Source organism: Piliocolobus tephrosceles, chromosome 2, assembly GCF_002776525.5.
Source record: "Piliocolobus tephrosceles isolate RC106 chromosome 2, ASM277652v3, whole genome shotgun sequence".
Taxonomy (NCBI): domain Eukaryota; kingdom Metazoa; phylum Chordata; class Mammalia; order Primates; family Cercopithecidae; genus Piliocolobus; species Piliocolobus tephrosceles.
Genome location: NC_045435.1, coordinates 135,330,585 through 135,353,195, shown reverse-complemented (window position 1 = coordinate 135,353,195; position 22,611 = coordinate 135,330,585). Strand labels below are relative to the sequence as shown.

The 22,611-nt window shown below is 39.2% G+C and overlaps 1 protein-coding gene across 1 annotated transcript in view; it reads right to left on the bottom strand.

Annotated features, from left to right (window-relative positions):
• The window catches only part of DYNC1LI1 (dynein cytoplasmic 1 light intermediate chain 1), a 52,197-nt gene that overhangs the window by 6,614 nt on the left and 22,972 nt on the right, over positions 1 to 22,611 (bottom strand). Inside the window, exons 3-8 of the mRNA XM_023192255.1 lie at positions 15,767 to 15,883; positions 14,793 to 15,023; positions 10,831 to 11,000; positions 6,922 to 7,015; positions 3,812 to 3,947; positions 2,260 to 2,371 (exon numbers count right to left, since the gene is read on the bottom strand). Coding sequence (XP_023048023.1) covers positions 2,260 to 2,371; positions 3,812 to 3,947; positions 6,922 to 7,015; positions 10,831 to 11,000; positions 14,793 to 15,023; positions 15,767 to 15,883 — 860 coding nt within the window. The remainder of the gene's footprint in view (positions 1 to 2,259; positions 2,372 to 3,811; positions 3,948 to 6,921; positions 7,016 to 10,830; positions 11,001 to 14,792; positions 15,024 to 15,766; positions 15,884 to 22,611) is intronic.

The window sequence follows — 22,611 nt, the reverse complement described above, 5'->3', positions numbered from 1 at the left end:
GGAGTCTCGCTCTGTCACCCAGGCTGGAGTGCAGTGGCCGGATCTCAGCTCACTGCAAGCTCCGCCGCCAGGGTTTACGCCATTCTCCTGGCTCAGCCTCCCGAGTAGCTGGGACTACAGGCGCCTGCCACCTCGCCCGGCTAGTTTTTTTGTATTTTTTAGTAGAGACAAGGTTTCACCGTATTAGCCAGGATGGTCTCGATCTCCTGACCTCGTGATCCGCCCGTCTCGGCCTCCCAAAGTGCTGGGATTACAGGCTTGAGCCACCGCGCCCGGCCTGCTCTCTTATTTTTATGTATGCATTTCTTTTAATAAGTATCCAAACCAAATACCACACCAACTGATTTTTCATTTGACCTTTTCATTTTTTCTTTTTTTTGGAGTCTCACTCTGTCGCCCAGGCTGGAGTGCAATGGTGCCATCTCAGCTCACTGCAAGCTCCGCCTCCCGAGTTGAAGCGATTCTCGTGCCTCTGCCTCCCAAGTAGCCGGGATCACAAGCACGCGTCACCACGCCTGGCTAATTTTTCTATTTTTAGTAGAGACAGGGTTTCACCGTGTTGGTCAGGCTGGTCTCGAACTCCTGACCTCGTGATCCACCCACCTTGGCCTCCCAAAGGGCTGGGATTACAGGTGTGAGCCAGTGCGCCCGGCTGACCTTTTCTTATTACTAACAATAACCCACGAACAGAAGATGGATGCTTTATATTATGAGTGGATTCTGAAAACTCTAAATCAAAATTATTTTTTCTTGATACGTATGTCAAGATTAAAGTCAGTCAGTGAGAAGTACTACAAGTTGAGTATCCTTCATCCGAAATGCTTGCAACCAGAAGTGGAAGTGTTTCAGACTGCTGAATATTTGCATTAATACTTTTTTTTTTTTTTTCGAGATGGAGTCTGGCTCTGTCGCCCAGGCTGGAGTGCACTGGCCGGATCTCGGCTCACTGCAAGCTCCACCTCCCGGGTTTACGCCATTCTCCTGCCTCAGCCTCCCCAGTAGCTGGGACTACAGGCGCCCGCCACCTCGCCCGGCTAGTTTTTTGTATTTTTTAGTAGAGACGGGGTTTCACCGTGTTGGCCAGGATGGTCTCGATCTCCTGACCTCGTGATCCGCCCGTCTCCGCCTCCCAAAGTGCTGGGATTACAGGCTTGAGCCACCGCGCCCAGCCTATTTGCATTAATACTTATCAGTTCAGCATCTGTAATCTGAAAATCCAAAACGTTTCAATTAGCATTTTCTTTTGAGAGTCATGTTGGTGCTCAAAGTGTTTCAGATTTTTGAGCATTTTGGATTTTCAGATTAGGGATAGTCTATTTATGCAAATACTTGTTTTTATAGAGCTTTCAGAAACATCTCTATCTATAGAACACTATACACTGCTTAACATGAAATCAAGATATAGGAAAGCAGTGTATCTTCTGGGATCTGATTTAACAGATAGTCAGAGTTAAGACTAAAACCGGGCCGGGCGCAGTGACTCACACCTGTAATCCCAGAACTTTGGGAGGCCGAGGGAGGCGGATCACTTGAGGTTAGGAGTTCGAGACCAGCCTGGCCAACATGGTGAAACCCGCCTCTACAAAAATACAAAAAAAAATTATCTGGGCAAGATGGTGGGTGCCTGTAATCCCAGTTACTTGGGAGGCTGAGGCGACAGAAATCGCTTGAACCTGGGAGGCAGAGGTTGCAGTGAGCTGAGATCATGCCATTTTACTCCAGGCTGAGTGACACAGCGAGACTCCATCTCAAAAAAAAAAAAACTAAACTAAAACAATACAGAAAATTGCAAGTTCTTGGATAGCTGTGAGCTAATGTGGGTAACTAACTGGAGAGAAGATCCAAGACCTGCCTCAAAAGATAGAACCAACAGAATTATTCTAGCAATGTCTTCTTGGCTCTTGGCCAAGCTCTAGGTTGGAAAGTTCACGGCTTCTACCTATTCAAACTCTGTAAGATCCACATATTCACTCATGCCAATCTCTGATTTCCAAGGCACTATATTAGAATATGGATTCTGCACTAACAATTGCTAATATTAATATGCCAAGGGCAAAGATTTAATCAGCTGAATAGCTGATGTATATTTTGTTAAAACAAATCCTTATGTAAACCGTACATTAGAGACACACCCAAATTATACTTAGAAAGCTTCCAGATGGAAAAAGGACATTTTTGCCTTTCTACCTTCAATCTTAAAGTACGGACTTCCCCTCAGTCTAAAGTCTAAATATTGAAATTATTTACTAAATCGGTTACCTTTCGAACAGGTGGTTTAGTTACGATGTCTTCAAAATTATCTTCTGCTTTTAATGTTTGAAAATTTTCATGTAATATTCCTATTTTCTTATCATTATCCCACCCTGCTGGACTGGAAAGAAATACATATGGTAAATTCTCAAGCATTTATATAGTCATTCTTTCATTCAGTCCAAGATCATGTAAAAGGAACACTTTTATGAAGTCAATTTGAACAATTATGGAAAACGAATTAGCTTTTTATTATGATGTCCACGTTTTACCAATTTCTACTTAAAATGAAATCCTGGGCAACATGCCAAAACCCCATCTCTACAAAAAATACAAAAGGAAAAGAATTAGCTGGGCATGCATGGTGGCGTACACCTGTAGTCCTGGCTACTTGGGAGGAGGTTGAGAGAGGAGAACCGCTTGAGCCTGGGAAGTAGGGACTGAAGTGAGCCGAGATTGTGCCATTGCATTCCAGGATGGGTAACAGGAGTGAGACCCTGTCTCAAAAAAGATTACCAACATTACAAATGTCATTGGTGTTAACTTGGGGGAAGGGGGCAGTAATTATTACCTCCTAATTTTATACTGTTACCTTTTCTTTTTTTTTTGAGACAGAGTCTTGCTTTGTTGCCCAGGTTGGAGCACAGTGGCTCAACCATGGCTCACTGCAGCCTCCGTCTCCCAGGCTCAAGTGATCCTCCCACCTCAGCCTCCCAAGTAGCTGAACCACAGGTGCGTACCACCACACCTGGCTGATTTTTAAATTTTTGGTAGATATGGGGTCTCACAATGTTGCTCAGGCTAGTCTTGGGTGCTTGGGCTCAAATAATCCTTCCACCTCAGCCTCCCAAAGTGCTGGGATTTTAGGCACGAGCCACTATGCCTGGACTATTCAGGTAACTTTTTCTTCTTTTTTCTCTTTTTTTTTTTTTGAAATGGAGTCTTGCTCTGTCACCTAAGCTGGAGTGAAGTGGTGCAATTTCGGTTCACTGCAACTTCTGCCTCCCAGGTTCAAGTAATTCTTGGGCCTCAGCCTCCCAAGTAGCTTGGACTACAGGTGTGCACCACCACACCCGGGTTAATTTTTGTATTTTTTTATTAGAGAGGGGGTTTCACCATCTTGGCCAGGCTTGTCTTGAACTCCTGACCTCAGGTGATCCGCTCTTGGCCTCCCAAAGTGCTGGGTATTAGAAGCATGAGCCACCGTGCTCGGCCAGGTAACTTTTTAAAAGCATGTCTAGATCACATATTTGGCCATTTATCTATCATAATCAATTAAAGAATAAGCAGATACAATACACTAATATAGGCACCCAGTAGACAGTTTAGCTATAAATAGTAAAAACTTTTGAAAAAGGGCTCAGGCCAGCAGTAAATCTAAAAGGCAGTAATAGATAAATCAAGACAGGTTATAAACAAAAACCAATCTAGGAACAGATAAATTCTCACTTACTCATCATGGAAAGGTCTATTGGTCCCAACTCAAAACTGAAAATAACGATTCACCATCAAATAGTAGCAATAATACACGATAAAATTATATATTTAAGAGTGCACTTACATAAATACTGCATCCTTTTCCACAACAACAGCAGGAATCTTATAGGGAAATCCATACAGTTTCTGAACGATGTATTTATATACTAAGTCTATATTTTTGTTTTCTTTTACTGAAGTGTAAATAAGTGCTGCACCATCTGAATAATATGGTTAAGAAAATTCTGGACAAATGTCATGAGCAAATACCATAAAATTCTGTGTTTTCAGCTTAACTTTTATTTCTATGCATTTTAGTTTCAGAAATAACTCTAAAGGTATATTATATGGTAATCAAGAACTTCAAAAGTAAAAAATACTACCTTCATATGGGCTATAATTGATAAAAGAATTTTTACATAATCAATTTAACTTAGGAAGGTAGAAGTCTCATTAAGAAAAGAAGTAAAGGTAAATCTAGAAATACTGACACTACTACTACTTCTATATTTAAAGCACATAAAAGGACAATTTTTATGACTTTGACTTTCCTAAACTTCACGAAGGGAATATTACTTATCAACAGCTGTTTTGTTTGCCTTTTCAACAAAAATGGTATATAACAGTGCCTCTTTGTAGTTTTTACTAAACCCAGGAATTAAGACTTCAGGGATAAGGCTCAGGACACTCATTGCAGAGGGCAAAAGAAACCCCATGTTGAAAGGTGAACCACCAGGTACCAATTAGGAAGCTTTCAGGAATAACCCAATGCAAAAGCACATTTCATGACAAAACTTGAAATCACACAACCTCACATGAAGATGACCTTTTATCCAAAAGACACAGTGGATGTAAATACTAAGACATACATGGACAACGTGACCACTGACCACTGATGGGTTCAGAGTGGCTACCAGAAATTCTATGACGACCCACATTCTGGCACTGGCCCTTGTTTCTCCAAGGGAGATGGTGACCTAGGCCAACGGGGAAATGCTGGGAGTACAGTCTAACTTCTTTTTTTTTTTTTTTTTTGAGACAGAGTCTTGCTCTGTCGCCCAGGCTGGAGTGCAGTGGCCGGATGTCGGCTCACTGCAAGCTCTGCCTCCCAGGTTTACGCCATTCTCCTGTCTCAGCCTCCCGAGTAGCTGGGACTACAGGCGCCTGCCACCTCGCCCGGCTAGTTTTTTTGTATTTTTTAGTAGAGACGGGGTTTCACCGTGTTAGCCAGGATGGTCTCGATCTCCTGACCTCGTGATCTGCCCACCTCGGCCTCCCAAAGTGCTCGGCCTCCCAAAGTGCTGGGATTACAGGCTTGAGCCACCGCGCCCGGCCTCAGTCTAACTTCCTAACTGGGATACTCATATTTTCTGGGACATGACCTGAGGCTTATGAACCTAAAAGCAGTATTGCTAAATACAACTTACTAAACTTACTTTGATATGAAACTTTAACATGGTAGAGACAAACATAATCTTAGGCAAAAGTTTAACTGTATGAACTTTGCATTAATGACCTTCGCCACAATGAAAACCAAATTATGATAATTTGGAAGATTTCTGTAACTGAAAAACCTACATTGCAATTAAAACTTTAATAACAGTGATTTTGAACTGTCACTGTCTGTCACTGATAAATACATACCTCACTATTTTGAGATGACTTCTCACATTTTGTAATCTTTTAAAATCAACTGGCTCTAGGTCTCTAATTATTTTGGTAGAAAGCTTCCTTTCCGATTACATTTCTGTATTTACATTACTATTATTGTTATTTTTTTTGACGGAGTCTCGCTCTGTTGCCCAGGCTGGAGTACAGTGGCCGGATCTCTGCTCACTGCAAGCTCTGCCTCCTGGGTTCATGCCATTCTCCTGCCTCAGCCTCCCAAGTAGCTGGGACTACAGGTGCCCACCACCTCACCCAGCTAATTTTTTGTATTTTTAGTAGAGACGGGGTTTCACCATGTTAGCCAGGATGGTCTCGATCTCCTGACCTCGTGATCCACCCACCTCAGCCTCCCAAAGTGCTGGGATTACAGGCATGAGCCACCGCGCCTGGCCCTGTATTTACATTTTTAAGTATAGCATTAAATAAATGATTAAAGAGACTGTTTATTCTCAAATTTTCTAATCCCTAAAGATAACATTAAAAAAGGGCTATAGATACCTACACTACAATTACTCCTACTTTTTATTTTATTTCTGAAGACATTATGGTAGACTAGTATCCTTTAACTCAACCAACTTAGCCATTTGGTGACAAAAGAGAAAGGCCCATAAAGAGAAAGAACAGAAGGGAAAAGGGGAAAGGGAAACTATCAGTGTCAAGTGATCTTACTCAGGCTTTCTATAAGTGGTCCTTAAATTAAATGCCCACTAATGAAAATGATTTATAAATTGTAGACACTATAAACATGTGTGTATTACTCATTACTATCTATTCCTAATATCATTTCATTACGTTTCAGACTCAAAAGCTTTGGCTGGGGAATGCAACTGCAAAATATCTGATCCAAGAGGGTTGGTGAGTTTACTCTTCAGTGTATTCAAGGTGTTAACTAAGTTTTCAACAGTAAAGTCTCTAAAAAGTATTCACTGTTAACTTTCATTTTCTCCCTCTTTTAGATGTAATTATTGCTCACTGGCTTACCTAATCCTTGCAATCTAGATTCACAAGACTTTCTATGATAGATTTTTCAGGAAGGTTTCTAAAGTACAGATGATTCTCCAGCCTCCCTTTGGAATACTCTAATCCAATATGTCTAGATAGGCAGAGCCAGATTTTGAAACCACTGTTGGGCTATATGTGGAGAAGATGACAACACACTAAATAAATTACAAACGAAAACACAAAAAACGCAATATTGACTTTGCCCTACCACCCACCAACAAATACAGTTTTTAAATCAGATCTGTTCATCAGCTTACTAGACTTTTCCACATACAACTGATAATTATTTTTCTTAAGCATACTTTAAACACAGCAAATAAAAGTAATATACTTCAATATTTGCTTTTCTATCTTGAAATATCCAAATATAAATAATTTGGGAATTAAAATGAAATTTCCAACCAGAGGCAGAAGGAGAATGTTTACAGAATTTCTCAAGTCCATCAATTTAATTCTTTTAACTTTAAAAAACAAGAAAAAAGGTAAAGTGGTACACTGAATCAATAAATGTATTTAAAAGGATACACTGTAAACAAAACTTCCGGATATGTGACTGAATAAAATCAAAATGTTCATCTCTGTAGTCATGTTCTTTCTCCAATACACTAATGGCATCACACTGTTAAGTTAAAATAATTAATAATACACTTAAAATAATCAAAACTAAATATAGTAATTTAAACAGTTCAATTCTGGATAGGGGAACATCATAAAAGTACCACACTGATATGGTAAATGAACAGCAGGACACAGAATATCAAGTACTCTATGAACTTTTAGTTGGAGGGACTAATGGATAATTTTATCTTTTTAAAAAGCATTAACTTCTATGTTAACGTCAAATCTGGTCAGAACACCAAAGAGAAAGTTTTAGTACATAAGGGAAGGAAGAATAACAAGCCTAGCGTGTTCTAAGAAATCATACTTGCTAACTCAACTACTTATATAACCTGGAACAAAGTTTTAAAAGATCTAACATCCATTTTAGTTTTATAAAACACTTCTGCATATCCAGGGAGTCTCTACTTCTCACCATTTCTTCTTTGCTCCTGTGTTTATCTGATAATTCTCAAGTGACCTTAATTTCTTTTCTGGTACTTTTATTCACTCTTATTACAATCTCACTAATAACAAAATAAGGAAATTACAACTGATTTTTGAAATGTCACCCATACAATCAATGAGACAATCCTGAATGCTGCTTGCTACAGAAAAATGCTAAGAAAAATACAAAGAAGTCATGTTCAAACATCACAACATCCAAATAATTTCACCAAAACACTTCTGAATTGAAGGTGTAAAATATAAAAATAAACATTTAATAATGGTCATTACACCCAATATTATTTCGGGTTAAATTTGCTATATATTTTTTTGTTATATATATACACACACACACACACACACACACATATATATATATACACACATATATATATACACACACACACACTATATATATATATACATACACACACACACACACATATATATACATAAAATGAATTAACAACCAACAAAAACCTAACAGGGTGCAGTGGTATGCACTTGTACTACTTTGGTGGGTGAGGGGGGAGGATTGAGCCTAGGAGTTCAAGGCTAGCTGGGCAACATAGCAAAACTCTCCATAAAAATGAAAATAAAAACATATATACGGCACAGAACAGAGTCTCATTACATAATTATAATGAGCATTTCATTGCCCATTTTATCAAATACAGTGATTTCAAATGATTAAAACTAATTATTATACTTTGACTTAATGACACTTTTGGAAAGGCATGGTGGTTTAGTATTAAATAAAAATATTTTAAGACTGGGTGCGGTGGCTCACGCCTGTAATTCCAGCACTTTGGGAGGCCGAGGCGGGCGGATCACAAGGTCAGGAGATCGACACCATCCTGGTTAACATGGTGAAACCCCATCTCTACTAAAAATACAAAAAAATTAGCCACGCGTGGTGGTGGGGGCTGTAATCTCAGCTACTCGGGAGGCTGAGGCAGGAGAATGGCATGAACCCGGGAGGTGGAGCTTGCCCTGAGCCAAGATGGCGCCACTGCACTCCAGCCTGGGAGACTGAGCAAGATTCCATATCAAAAATAAAATAAAATAAAACTATTTTAACTGAAATCAGAGGATCTGGACTTAAGACAAGAAACTTAGTCTCTCTGAAATCTCCATTTCTGGAGTCTTTAAACTGATGGCGTTGAACCACCATACTTCTCTCCCTTTGGAAACACACATTTCCCCATACCCCTAACACATTTTACAAGTTCATAAACTGAAAATACATCCAATAGTGTCTTAGATTTTATGAAATACAGTAGATGATCTCTTCTGGTTTGAAAATGTTATGACTCTATGACTCACTTGATACTGATTCCGGACCCTTTAAGCTTAACATTTTTCTTTTGGAAAATAAGACTGCTTTTCATAAGGCAAGTAGTGCTGTAAAATGGAACCAACTTCCAGGAAACAAACAGCTCTTCACCAACCAAAACAAAATAAAAAACAAATCACACAGAAGGATTTCAGTGTGAGATTTTAAGATACTGTTTTACAGAAAAGGTGTACGTAACAACTATACCAGAACCACCACTTGAAAGCAGATGGCAGACTTTTAACTTAATTATTTTAAATGCTGCCACACCATTCCTTTGTTATGGATCATTTTTGTAGTAAAGTAAAACCTAAGGCAGGTTTTAAATATTTTAATCAATTTTACTCCAACAATGAATAAATTCTATACCCTCCTTTAATTTTATATGTGCAAATTTTACATATTAAAAAGCATTAATTTCAGGTCTGAAAAGGACTTATGTTCTGTCATTTTCTTAACTATTTCATGACTTACAAACAGGAAAAACACACACTCAGGACCAAGCGGGGAGAACATGAACTTGATAATAATAATAATATTATTATTATTATTATTATTATTATTATTATTATTATTATTATTATTCGAGACAGAGTCTCACTCTGTCACCCAGGCTGGAGTGCAGTGGTACGATCTCGGCTCACTGCAAGCTCTGCCTCCCAAGTTCACACCATTCTCCTGCCTCAGTCTCCCGAGTAGCTGGCACTACAGGCGCCCACCACCATGCCCGGCTAATTTTTTGTATTTTTAGTAGAGACGGGGTTTCACTATGTTAGCCAGGATGGTCTCAATCTCCTGACCTCATGATCCGCCCGCCTCAGCCTTCCAAAGTGCTGGGATTACAGGCGTGAGCCACTGCGCCCGGCTGATCTATTAAGTATTTTTTAATTAATTAATTATTTTTATTTTTAGACAGAGTCTCGCTCTGTCGCCAAGGTTGGAGTGCAGTGGCACGATCTTGGTTCACTGCAAGCTCCGCCTTCCCAGGTTCACGCCATTCTCCTGCTTCAGCCTCCCGAGCAGCTGGGACTACAGGCACCCGCCACCACACCCAGCTAATGTTTTTGTATTTTTTTTAGTAGAGGAGGGGTTTCACCGTTTTAGCCAGGATGGTCTCGAACTCCTGACCTCATGATCCACCCGCCTCAGCCTCCCAAAGTGCTGGGATTACAGGCTTGAGCCACCGCGCCTGGCCTTCTATTAATTATTTTTAAAGGAAACTTAATTTTATTACAAAACATATACAGTGAAATAACCAATAATATAATCTTGATAATAGTGATCCTATCAGAACTTTTTTAAAAACCAGAAACACTTGATAACTGCATGTCAATTTCATATAATGAGCACTGCTACATGTTTAAAAGTCTATTTTAAGTACATAATCCTCTGATATTAGAGAACATATAAAAATTCAATGTTGAAGCTGGGCGCAGTGGCTCACACCTGTAATCCCAGCACTTTGGGAGGCCAAGGTGGGTGGATCACCTGAGGTCAAGAGTTTGAGACCAGCCTGGCCAACGCGGTGAAAGCCCATCTCTACTAAAAATACAAAAAATTAGCTGGGAGTGGTGGTGGGCACCTGTAATCCCAGCTACTGGGGAGGCTGAGGCAGGAGACTGCTTGAACCTGGGAAGCGGAGGTTGCAGTGAGCCAAGATTGTGCCATTGTGCTCCAGCCTGGGCAACAAGGGCAAAATTCCATCTCAAAAAAAAAAAAAAATGTTGAAAAACAAGTTTATAAAAACCAATAAACTATCATTTTACCTGTAATTATTTCTATTAAACTGACTGATCATACAATGAAGTTCAATGGGAATTATGAAAATGAGATTCAATCATAAGGATTTGAAATAACATTTTCTTTCACAGAAACTATAATTAAGACCACAAAAGCAACATGTTAATATCATTCAATACTTTAAACTATTATTTGTTTGTTAACAAAAAATCATCTCGGAGAACTAATGTGTTAACTCCAAAAAACCTGGAAAACCAAACAGTTGTTCATCCTCCGTGAATATCAGTAGTAGAATCCCTAGGAAGCAAACTAACCTTTGTGCAAACTACTAGTACTGGAATGCCCAAGTTATGTGTAAGTGTATCCGCACCCAGAGGTAAAACTACACTGTCATCTTTGTCCTCTTGTGACGCAGTATTTCTTCTCTGGGGAGAAGCTGGGAAGTCTTCTCCTGGTTCTACATATTCCTGGAAGTCTCTAATCACTGAAAATCAAAGTAAACACAATTTAGAAATTGCTTTATTTCAGCAGGTAACTTTTCTTGCCATAATTTAAAGATAAAATTTACTCCAATTTATACTTAGTCTTGTGTAAGAGAAAAAACAAAAAGGGTTTGAGAAACCTATTTCAAAGAGAATATACAAACAACGAACCCACACTAATAATTAGGAGGCAGAATACTAGTAATGCATGGGATGGCTCTACAAAGTAGGGTTCTATCTAGACCTGCCTCAATTTATGCAAACTATTTTGGTCAAGTCACAATTAGTTTTGTCTCTCTACCTTCTCTAATTCACAAAAGGCACTATACGGATAAGAGAAAAATAAATGTGGGAGAAAAAAATCCCACAACTTAAAAGATAGTCTAGATGATTTTCTAATACTAACTCCTTTCACAAAACCCTTTACTCAGGTCTCTCCTTTTTTACCTAGGCTCAATCTTGGTCCATGCTCATTCTGTAACCCTGGTACAACTTGATGAAATATTACCAGTGCCGATCAGTTTTTAGGAGTTATTTGCAAGGTTGTCAAAACTGTCACTAAAAAATATAAAGTAAATGTGAACGTAACGAGAGACTTGAAAATGTATGTTTGGACTCAGTAATTATTCTCCTAGGAATTCTCAAGGGCACAATCAGTCATGCACACACAGGGATTTCCATATAACTCTTTTCTTCATGTTTAAAAGCAAAACACATTTGGAAACAAACTGTCCATAGAATAGGATTAAAATGGTATATGAGAAAAAATTATACACAACTATAAAATGTCAAGTTTTCAAAGAATATTTAACGTTGTAGGAAACAGTAACATTAAAAGAGATATAAATAAAGCCAAAGTATGATTCCAGCTTAGAAATAAAAATACTGGGGAAAATACACAAAAGTTTGATTTACTGATTTACTGATTTATTTTGAGACAGGGACTTGCTCTATCACCCATGCTGGAGTGCAGCGGTGCAATCATGGCTCACTATAGCCCTAACCCAAGTGATCTTCTAGCTCAACCTCCTGAGTAGCTACAGGCATGTGCCACCACACCTGGCTAACTTTTTATTTTATTTTTGAAGAGACTGGAGTCTCACTATGTTGCCCAGGCTGGTCTCGAACTCTGGGCTCAAGCAATCCTCCCACCTCAGCATACCAAAGCGTTGTGATAACAGGGGTGAGCCACTGTGACTGGCTATTTTCTTTTTCTCTTTGTTTTTTGAGATGGAGTCTCACTGTGTTACCAGGCTGGAGCAGTGGTGCAACCTTGGCTCACTGCAACCCTCACCTCCTGCGTTCAAGTGATTCTCCTGCCTCAGTCTCCCAACGGACTGGAATACAGGTGCCCACCACCACGCCCAGCTCATTTTTGTATTTTTAGAAGAGACAGGGTTTCACCATATCGGCCAGGCCAGTCTTGAACTCCTGACCTTGTGATCCGCCTGCCTTGGCCTCCCAAAGTGTTGGGATTACAGGCGTAGCCACTGCGCCCAGCCCTATTTTCAATTTTCAAAAAACAAAGAATGTACATTATTACTTACTTAGAAAAAAAATGTGTGTTTTCTCTTAAAGTAATTATGAGCCAGATCTTTGGATCGTGAAGACTGACTCATACGGAGGAAAACTGTTCTGAATTTACATGGGGTCAAGGAACAGTTGGGCACCGTTCCCTCCAGAAACACAGGGGTCTATATTTACCCTTAGCAGCCCTGGTGACTACCACCCTAAATTAAGATCAGAGGCTGTAATCTAACAGTGGCTCCCAAATTTTATCATGCACCAGAATCACTTCAAAGGCTTGTTAAATCCCAGATTACCGTTTCCACCCTCAAGAGTTTCTAATTCAGTGGTCCAGGATGGGGAGTGAAAAATGTGTATTTTTGACATGTTCCCAGCTATACTGATACTAGTGCTGCTGGTCCAGGGAACCACAGTTGAACAACTACTACTCTAGGATAAATCTAGACTTAGGGAAGAACAACAACAAAAAAAACTCCACAGGCAATAGTAAACAAACAAATAAACAAAAATTTAGAAGTATTTAGACATCTCTTTCAATGATTTAGTACATACAAGTTTTACTGTTTTCTTACACATAAATTCCAGCAAGCTGTCAATTTCTCTTTAAAAGTTACTGTCAGTAAATAACAACAAAGGAGCTCATCTATATATTTCCTTTTTTTTTTTTTTTTTGAGACGGAGTCTTGTTCTGTCGCCCAGGCTGGAGTGCAGTGGTGCAATCTCAGCCTCCTGGGTTCAAGCAATTCTCTGCCTCAGCCTCCCAAGTAGCTGGGATTACAGGTGCCTGCCACCATGCTGGGCTATTTTTTTTTTTTTTTTTTTTTGTATTTTTAGTAGAGACGGGGTTTCACCATCTTGGCCAGGCTGGTCTTAAACTTCTGACCTCGTGATCCACCTGCTTCAGTCTCCCAAAGTGCTGGGATTACAGGTATAAGCTGCCACGCCTGGCCCATCTATGTATTTTCTTATGCAAAGCATGATATTGGCAAATGAAGAACTCTAAGTGACATTAAGAAATATTAAGAGGCAGCTGAATGTGGTGGCTCATGCCTGTAATCCCTGCACTTTGGGGGTCTGAGCAAGGTGGATCGCTTGAGCTCAAGAGTTCAAGACCAGCCTGGGCAACATGGCAAAACCCTATGTCTACAAAAAACAAAAAAATTAGCCAGGCATGGTGGTACGTGCCTGTAGTCCCAGCTACTCCGGAGGCTGAGGTTGGGGGATAGCTTGAGCCTGGGGGGCAGAGGTTGCAGTGAGCCAAGATTGTGCCACTGCACTTCAGCCTGGGCAACAGTGTGGGACCCTGACTCAAAAATTTTTAAAAAGTAAATGAAAAATGTTACTGGCTTACAACCTGTTAGAAATGACTCATATAATTTTCATAATTCCCATGAAAATCTCCAATTCACATGAGCATGTATAAAATATGTACTTTGTAAATCATAAAACCATTTTAATATCTTTATATATATACTGTCAACATCTTTCTAGGCACATTTCATTTTGACAAGGTCAGTAAGATTACTAATTAAAAAATGAAACTGCTGAAAATGAGCAGCTGAAGATTCAATTTTTTCACCCTGCAAAGCTACTTTCCAAAATGAACACACACAGCTTTTTGGCAAGAAGAAAACGCATGTCTACTAAACAGTTTACCATTGTGTCTTATGTTTCTAATTTGAAACTATATTAAAACCTAGCACATCATCTAAACAGAATTTTAAAAACAGTAGTTACAGGCTAGGCTGGTGACTCACGCCTATAATCCCAGCACTCTGCAAGGCCGACGGGGGTGGATCATGAGGTCAGGAGTGCGAGACCAGCCTAGCCAATATGGTGAAACCCCATCTCTACCAAAAATACAAAAATTAGCAGGGCACGGTGGCAGGCGCCTGTAATACCAGCTACTCAGGAGGCTGAGGGAGGAGAATAGCTTAAACCCAGGAGGCAGAGGTTGCAGTGAGCCAAGATGTTTAAAAGTATCATATACGAATCCCAATCCTAAATTAATAAAAGTATGCCTAAACATAGCTATTTCTTGACCAGCATGACATCACAGAACTTCTAGTAAAAAATTACACACTAAAAAAAAAAAAATCAAAGACTAAGCCTGGGTGACAGAACAAGATTCTGTCTCAAAAAAAAAAAAAGTACTTACAATATGTTTACTTCATTAAACCTTTTTCATAGTCAAAAATTTCTAATGATTAAAGTCAGCCAAGACATTTTGTTTTTGAAACCTACATTACTATTTCTAGACTACTTACACTTTTGCTCCATTTGTTTCATTTCTTCAGGAGGGATTTTCAGTTTGTCAACATGTTCTCTAACAACACTTGCCCATTTCTGTAAAGAATCCAAAGCAGTCCAAGGCTTTGACATGTCAACAACCAGCATAACTAGAGTATCCTTCAGAGATACGGCATCCAGTGAAAATTTAAGGAGGCCTTTGTGATACAGGTCTCCATCTAAGATCCATACATTACATCTTGTTTGATCTACAACAGACAAAACAAAGTAACCAAGGCAACAAGATTAACTAATTTCATCATCCAACTAACAGTACCACTTGGTATTTTAGTGCATCTCCACAGGAGATGTGCTATTGGCTTTGACAAAATTCAACAATTTAGGCCATCTACCAATTTATTTAAAGGTCTAAAATGACTTAACTGCCAGTAAAGTTTAACTATTTAGGCCATCTGCTAACTTATCTAAAGGCCTAAAATTACTTCACTGTAGCATCCTCTACTTCATATTTCTTCATCTAAAACCAGAGGATGCATAACTTGTTTATGTTTTTACCATCAGCAGATAGAGATATGCATACCAAGATATTATATACAAAAATGAGAAGGCAAGTGATCTACAGAAGAAAAAATAGCTGACAGATAAAAACTGAGTAGATAATATTTTTATCAGAAAATTAGAAGGTGAAATGTGAGTCAACAAAACAATCACTATCTGAGGGAAGATGAGCTGAAAAATTGAGATTCTTCAAGTATGACAGGAAAGAAGTATCTGCACACCAGTATAGCTTAAGATGCTTAAAAGTATATACGAATCCCAATCCCAAATTAATAAAAGTATGCGTAAACATAGCTATTTCTTGACCAGCATGACATCACAGAACTTCTAGTAAAAAATTACACACTAAAAAAAAAGAAAAATCAAAGACTAATGTGAATGGCAGTGCACCTCACAATAGACTTCAGAAATTTATGTTACAAATGACACTCACCATCCCTGTCTTCATCATGCACATTTAAGTACAAATATTCCAGTCCTCTTCCTTTCTTATACTCCTCTATTCCCTGAATTTTTCTTATTAAGCTTGTTTTTCCGGCTCCATCTTCACCTAGATATAAAAGAAAAGGATACATCTCATAAATTACAACACGGATTACTTAAGGATGCTTTCTAGTACCAAGTGAAAGACCCAGCTGGAACTAGCTTCAATCAAAAAGGCAATTTGATGAAATATAATGGAGCAGCTACAGTATCAAAGATGCAGACTTGGCTGGGCGTAGTGGTTCACACCTATAATCCCAGCACTTTGGGAGGCTGAGGCAGGAGGATCACCTGAGGTCAGGAGTTCAAGAACAGCCTGGCCAACATGGTGAAATCCCAGCTTTACTAAAAGTAGAAAAATTAGTTAGGCATGGTGGCGCATGCCTGTAATTCCAGCTGCTCAGGAGGCTGAGGCAGAAGAATTGCTTGAACCTGGGAGGCAAAGGTTGCAGTGAGCCAAGATTGTGCCACTGTATTCCAGGCTGGGCAACAGAGTGAGACTCTGTCTGAAGAAAAAAAAAAAAAGAGATAAAGATGCAGACTCCATCACGACCAGGATTCTCTCTCCCGGTCTTGTTAAATCTTGTCCTATCCTATTGCAAATGCCTTCCTCTATGGATAATTTTCAGGAGACAAGAAGGTAAAGTGAAACACCTTAGGTTTCAGGAATTTCCACTCTCATGTCATCCCAGTTTAATCTACAAGGAACAAAAGACTCTTACTCTTGGCTTTCAGTCTGAAGAATCTCAGTTAAAGACTCTTAATTGGCCCAGTTTGAGTTATATTTCCACCTAAGGGCCAATCAACGGGGATGGATGGTACATCAATCAGTTCCCTATACATCAGGACAGGGAACTGTGACCCCTACCAGAACCACGAAGCCATAATACATACATAGCAGGAGAGATGGGGAGAAAATGGGGATAAAAAGTTGGGCAAGTAAAAGTGTAGGGGGAATGTACAACAGACAAAAATTAAAAATAGACTTACAAGTGTTAATGGCAGAAAATCACGTGATTTAAACTTGACACAAGTATTTTTTAAAAAATGTTTAAAACTAGGCTAACTAGGCCAGGCGCAGTGGCTCACGCCTGTAATCCTAGCACTTTGGGAGGCCAAGGCAGGTGGATCACGAGGTCAGGAGTTCGAGACCAGCCTTGCAGCATGATGAAACCCCATCTCTACTAAAAATACAAAAAATTAGCCGGGCACAGTGGCGTGCACCTGTAATCCCAGCCACTCAGGAGGTTGAGGCAGAAGAACTGCTTGAATCCAGGAGGTGGAGGTTGCAGTGAGCCAAGATCGCGCCACTGCACTCCAGCCTGGGTGACAGAGCGAGGCTCCGTCTCAAAACAAAACAAAATTAGGCTAGCTGTTCAATGTTTTGGTGAGTGCGTTTTTATATTGTGAATATTTAAATGCTATTTATATGTTACTGTTCATGGGCTTATTAGAATCATAGTAATAGTATTTATAGATATAAAACTGGAGTCGCTTGGATCTAAGGACTTATTCCTGGAGATCTATGAGTTCTCTAAGAATTTTAAAATTGTCTTCATTTTCATGTTAAGCTAAAAGAAAAATACGTCTTAGGTCTTTGTATCTGAATGCTGCCACAAGATTGCAGTGCCCACCTCTGCAATGGTGTTTATAATCCTGCTGGGGCCAAGGTGAAGCCAAGTGAAGCAGACAGAATAGAAGAGAGAGTCAACACACAGGCACGCCAAATTCAAAGTATCCCAGAGCAGTCAATTCCATATTCAACTGCACTGGGCAGACTGGTTCTTCTTATGAAGCATTTTCTAATACTTCATAGTAACAACTGTACCTTTACATAGGCAATAAAAAAGATGACAGTAAGAAATCCAAAGTAAATATATTAAAGAGAATATCTGTACTCCCAATGTTTACTGCAGCATTATTCACAATAGCCAAGATATGGTATCAACCTAATTGTCCATCAACTCCATCAACAAATGAATAGATAAGGAAAATCTGCTGTGTGTATATGTACATATAATATATACACACATAATATATTATACACACACATACCCAAAATGCAATACTATTTAGCCTCAAAGAAGGAAAGAATTTCCATGATATGCAACAATATGAATGAAACTGGAAGGTTCTTCATTATGTTAAATCAGGGGGCCCCAACCCCCTGGGCTGTGGACCGGTACCAGTCTGTGGCCTGTTAGGAACCAGGGCACACGGCAGGAGGTGAACCAACAGCATTACCGCTGAGCTCCGCCTCCTGTCAGATCAGCAGCGCTGGCATTAGATTCCCATAGGAGCCCAAACCCTAATGTGAACTGCGCACACCTGGGGATCAAGGCTGCATGCTTCTTAGGAGAATCTAACTAATGCCTGATGATCTGAGGTGAAAGAGTTTCATCCTGAAATGTCACCACCCAGTCCATGGAAAAACTGTCTTCCATGAAGTCAGTCTCTGGTGCCAAAAAGACTGGCGACTGCTGTGTCAAATGAAACAAGCCAGGCACTGAAAAGCAAATACTCCATTATTCCCTCATACGTGCAACCTTAAAAAGTTGATCTTACAGAAGTTGAGAACACAATGGCAGTTACCAGGGACTGGGGCCATGGTGGAGGAGGGAGTTGGGGAGATAGATGTTGGTCAAAGATGACAACATTTCAGTTAGGAGGAACACCTTCAAGAGACCGATTGTACAACATGGTGACTATAGTTATTAACAATATACTGTATTGAAAAATGCCAAGAGATTAGATTTTAAGTGTTCTCACAACAATGACAACTATGTGAGGTAATATATATGTTAATTCGCTTAAGCCATTCCATAATGCACATATATATTCCAAAACTTCGTGTCCTGTAAATACATACAATTTAACCTAATTTTTAAAAAGAATTTGACATTAAATTAGTATTTTTCAGTACTATCTTTACAATGTACCATTAAACTGGCCAGTCAACAAAACAGATTAGGTTTAAAAACAGTAATATCTATGATGATAATGATTCCCATAATGATCATGTTTAAAATGCTTAAAATGAAAATAATAACCAGGAAAAAATAAAATATAAAAATATTTCTTTCTATTACTAAACCCAACACCGGCATTTAATTTCAGCAAAACATCAGTTGTTATATTAATGTTGCTAATTTGAATTTTATCAAGTTATATAGTTTCTATGGCATTTAATTTATAAGTACATTTAATTTATAATTTTGGGGTTTGGAGTTATTTGGGAACCATAAGCCAAAAAAAAAAGTATATCTAGTTGCCTCAGTAGACACAAGCATTAGACTTTATATAATAAAAATAATTTAAATCACCATGTGAAGAGATCTATGAAGATCTTCTTTCAAAAGGAGCCTGAATCTGTTCTAGAACTAGGAAAAGAATCAAGATTTCTTAAAGTTTTTACTCTTATGACAGGCTACTTTCCTGAAAGAAATCCTCTAAGTTAAAATGATATCAACTTAATTTGGATTATCCCACAAAAACAATGTTTTGCACTGTAAGTAAAAACCTAGTGCCCAGCCTTATAACAGAAGCTTATTGAACAACACAATGTTCAGTAAGTATTTTGTAAAGCATACACAGATCCACAAAATAAGCAGTAATCAGTTAAGTAAAACTACATATAATATGACCCAGGATTTATCTTATTTCTTTAATTCCCACTTTAAATGTTAGAAAATGAAAAGACACTAGTTTGATTGAGCCATTCCACGATGTACACACATTTCAAAACATATTGTACACAATATACACAATTTTTGTCAGTTTTTAAAAAGTGAAAAGATATCTTCATAAGGGTAAAACCTTCAGATGAGTTTATTTCAACTTATTTCTTAAAATATTAATATTTGAAATTACTTAAATATAAAGGTTTCCAAATAAAAAATACATAACTGCAGAAAATCTCACACATAAGCAAAAGAATAGAAACCATATTACCTAGAAATAATTATTGATAATTTGGTTATCTCTGATGGTGATATTATGGGTAATTTTTCAATAACAAGCTTGTGTCTCCCTTTTAATCTCTAAAGGTTTAAGTCAGTAGATTCAGAACAGATTTTGAGCCAAAATACGGTTGGCCAGGCACGGTGGCTCACGCCTGTAATCCCAGCACTTTGGGAGGCCGAGGTGGGTGGATCACCTGAGGTCAGGAGTTTGAGACTAGCCTGACCAGGATGGAGAAACCCCGTTTCTACTAAAAATACAAAATTAGCCAGATATGGTGGTGCATGACTGTAATCTCACCTACTCGGGAGACTGAGGCAGGAGAATCGCTTAAACCAGGGAGGTGGAGGTTGCAGTGAGCTGAGATTGCACCATTGCACCCCAGCGTGGGCAACAAAAGCGAAACTCCATCTCAAAACAAACAAACAAACAAACAAAACTGTCAATGTAACTATATACGCTATTTTAAGCTCTTGCAGCCATCACTAAGGCATGGCTGTTTCCTTTTTCTAAAGACTGAACACAAGTGGAAGGGTTCTCCTCTACTTATCATGAGATCAGAGTTTATTCCTCTCTGTGAATGTTGTCAATCATTCATTTCACTGGACGATTTAATAATTTTCTAACTATTAGAACTATCAGAATCACCTGCAGGATTTGTTATAAGGTAGCAGAATCACCTGAGAAGTTTGTTAAAACACAGATTACTGGGGCCCACTCCCTTAGTTTCTAATCCAGTAAATATTGAGTGGGGCCTAAGAATGCATTTCTAACAAGTTTCCAGAGATGCTGATGCCACTGGTACAGAGGCCACACTGAAAACCACTCCACGGCTGGATGTGGTGGCTCATGCCTGCAAACCCAGCACTTTGGGAGCCGAGGCAGGAATATCACTTGAGCCCAGTTCAAGACCAGCCTGGGTGATCAAGTGAGATCCCATCTCTATCTGTTTTTAAATTTAAAAAAAAAGATTTTTTTTAACAGCAAATTAAAAAAGAAAGAAAGAAAGAAAACCACTGCATTAGACATTTATTACACTAAGCCATACACTAAGAATGTGAAGATCCTTATATCAAAATTGTTGTCCTCTAAGAGCTCACAAATTGGAAGGGGATAACAAATAGGAAACAGTTTCAAGATATTGTCATTAGGACTACACCAGAGATATGCAACAAATCAGGAAGTCAGCCCAGAGGGAAGAGCCTGGTTTTGCTTGGAAGTCAGAAGTCTTTGCAGAAAAGGTAACAATTAAGCCAAATCTTGTATGGTTAATGAACTATGGAGAGTTTGTCATTCCAGGAAGTAAGAACACATGAGAAAACCATGTACAGAGACCCAGAAGCAAAGAAGTGTCCTTCTAGGAAGGACAAATAATTTGACCGCATGAAATTTAGGATGTGAAGGGGAAAGGAAACAAAAGGTGAAAACAAACAGAGGCCAGATCATGAAGGGCATCTTATGCCAGGCTGAGAAGGTCAGACTATTCTGAAGATGAGGAACCACTGGCACAGTTTAGGCACTTTAGAAAGACTACTATGGAAAAGTGTGGAAAAATGACTGACAAGAATAAGTTTAGGGGTAAAGAGACTAGACAATAGACTATTAATGGAGTCCTAGCAAAAAAATGAAAGGCTGTTTTGGTTGGGAGTTGGCAGAGAAAAGGCAGACACAGAAGTCAGAGAAGACTGCCTGGCTATAACTTCAGAAACACCATCCTCTTTTCCAGCTGCCTCTGAAGTGTTTGGTCCTAAGTCTTTTCGCAGACTGCTCTTCTATCCCTACCCAACATTTGTTACCCAGGGTTCGTTCCTCAGTCCTCTGCTCTTCTCATTCTAAATGTAATTCCCAGAGACTCTGCAAATCCATGACTTCAATTCCACCTAAAATCTGGTGACACACAGACTTCCTTCAAGGATCAGCTTCTCCTGAACTGCTTACTAGTCATTACTACTGGATGTCCCATGAATACCTCACATTTCAATATGCACAAAGCATTATCATCATCTTGTCACTTCCCCCAAAACATTGACTTACATAATTAATATGAGTCCAACCTCAAAGCCTTTATATCCACTATTCCCACCACCTAGAACAAAGTTCCTTCATGTATCTGCATGCTGCCTAAACTCCTTTTTGCCTTCCCTCAAATATCACCTCCTCAGGTTGGCCTGCCTGACCACCTCCATTCATTCATTCCTTCTTATAAACAACCATTTACTATTCATTCATTCATTCATTTTAGAGACAGGTCTCACTCTGTTACCTTTCTTCATTCACTCATTCATTTTTAAAACAGGGTCTTGCTATGTTGCCCAGGCTGGTCTCAAACTCCTGGCCTCAAGCATTCCTCCCGCTTAGCCTCCCAAGCACTGGGATTACAAGCATGAGTCACTGAGACCTCCACCTTTTCTTCCCCCATCTCATTCACAATTACAACCTCCCAACATTCTTTATTTCTTGTTTTATTTTTTTCCACTGAACATACTAAGTTACTATGTATTTTAGTCTCCCCCAACCTCAAAAGCAAGCTCCAGAAACACAGGCATTTCTATTTTGTTCACTGCTGCATCCCTAGTACCTAAAAAGTACATGTGACAAACGTGCCTATAAACTCTGCTCCTTTCACAGCAAAATGTACACTTTGTTGTTGTTGAGATGGAGTCTCCCTCTCTTGCCAGGCTGGAGTGCAGGGGCGCAATCTTGGCTCACTGCAACCTCCGCCTCCCAGATTCAAGTAATTCTCCTGCCTCAGCCTCCTGAGTAGCTGGGACTACAGGCACACACCACCATGCCCAACTAGTTTTTGTATTTTTAATAGAGAAGGGGTTTCACCAT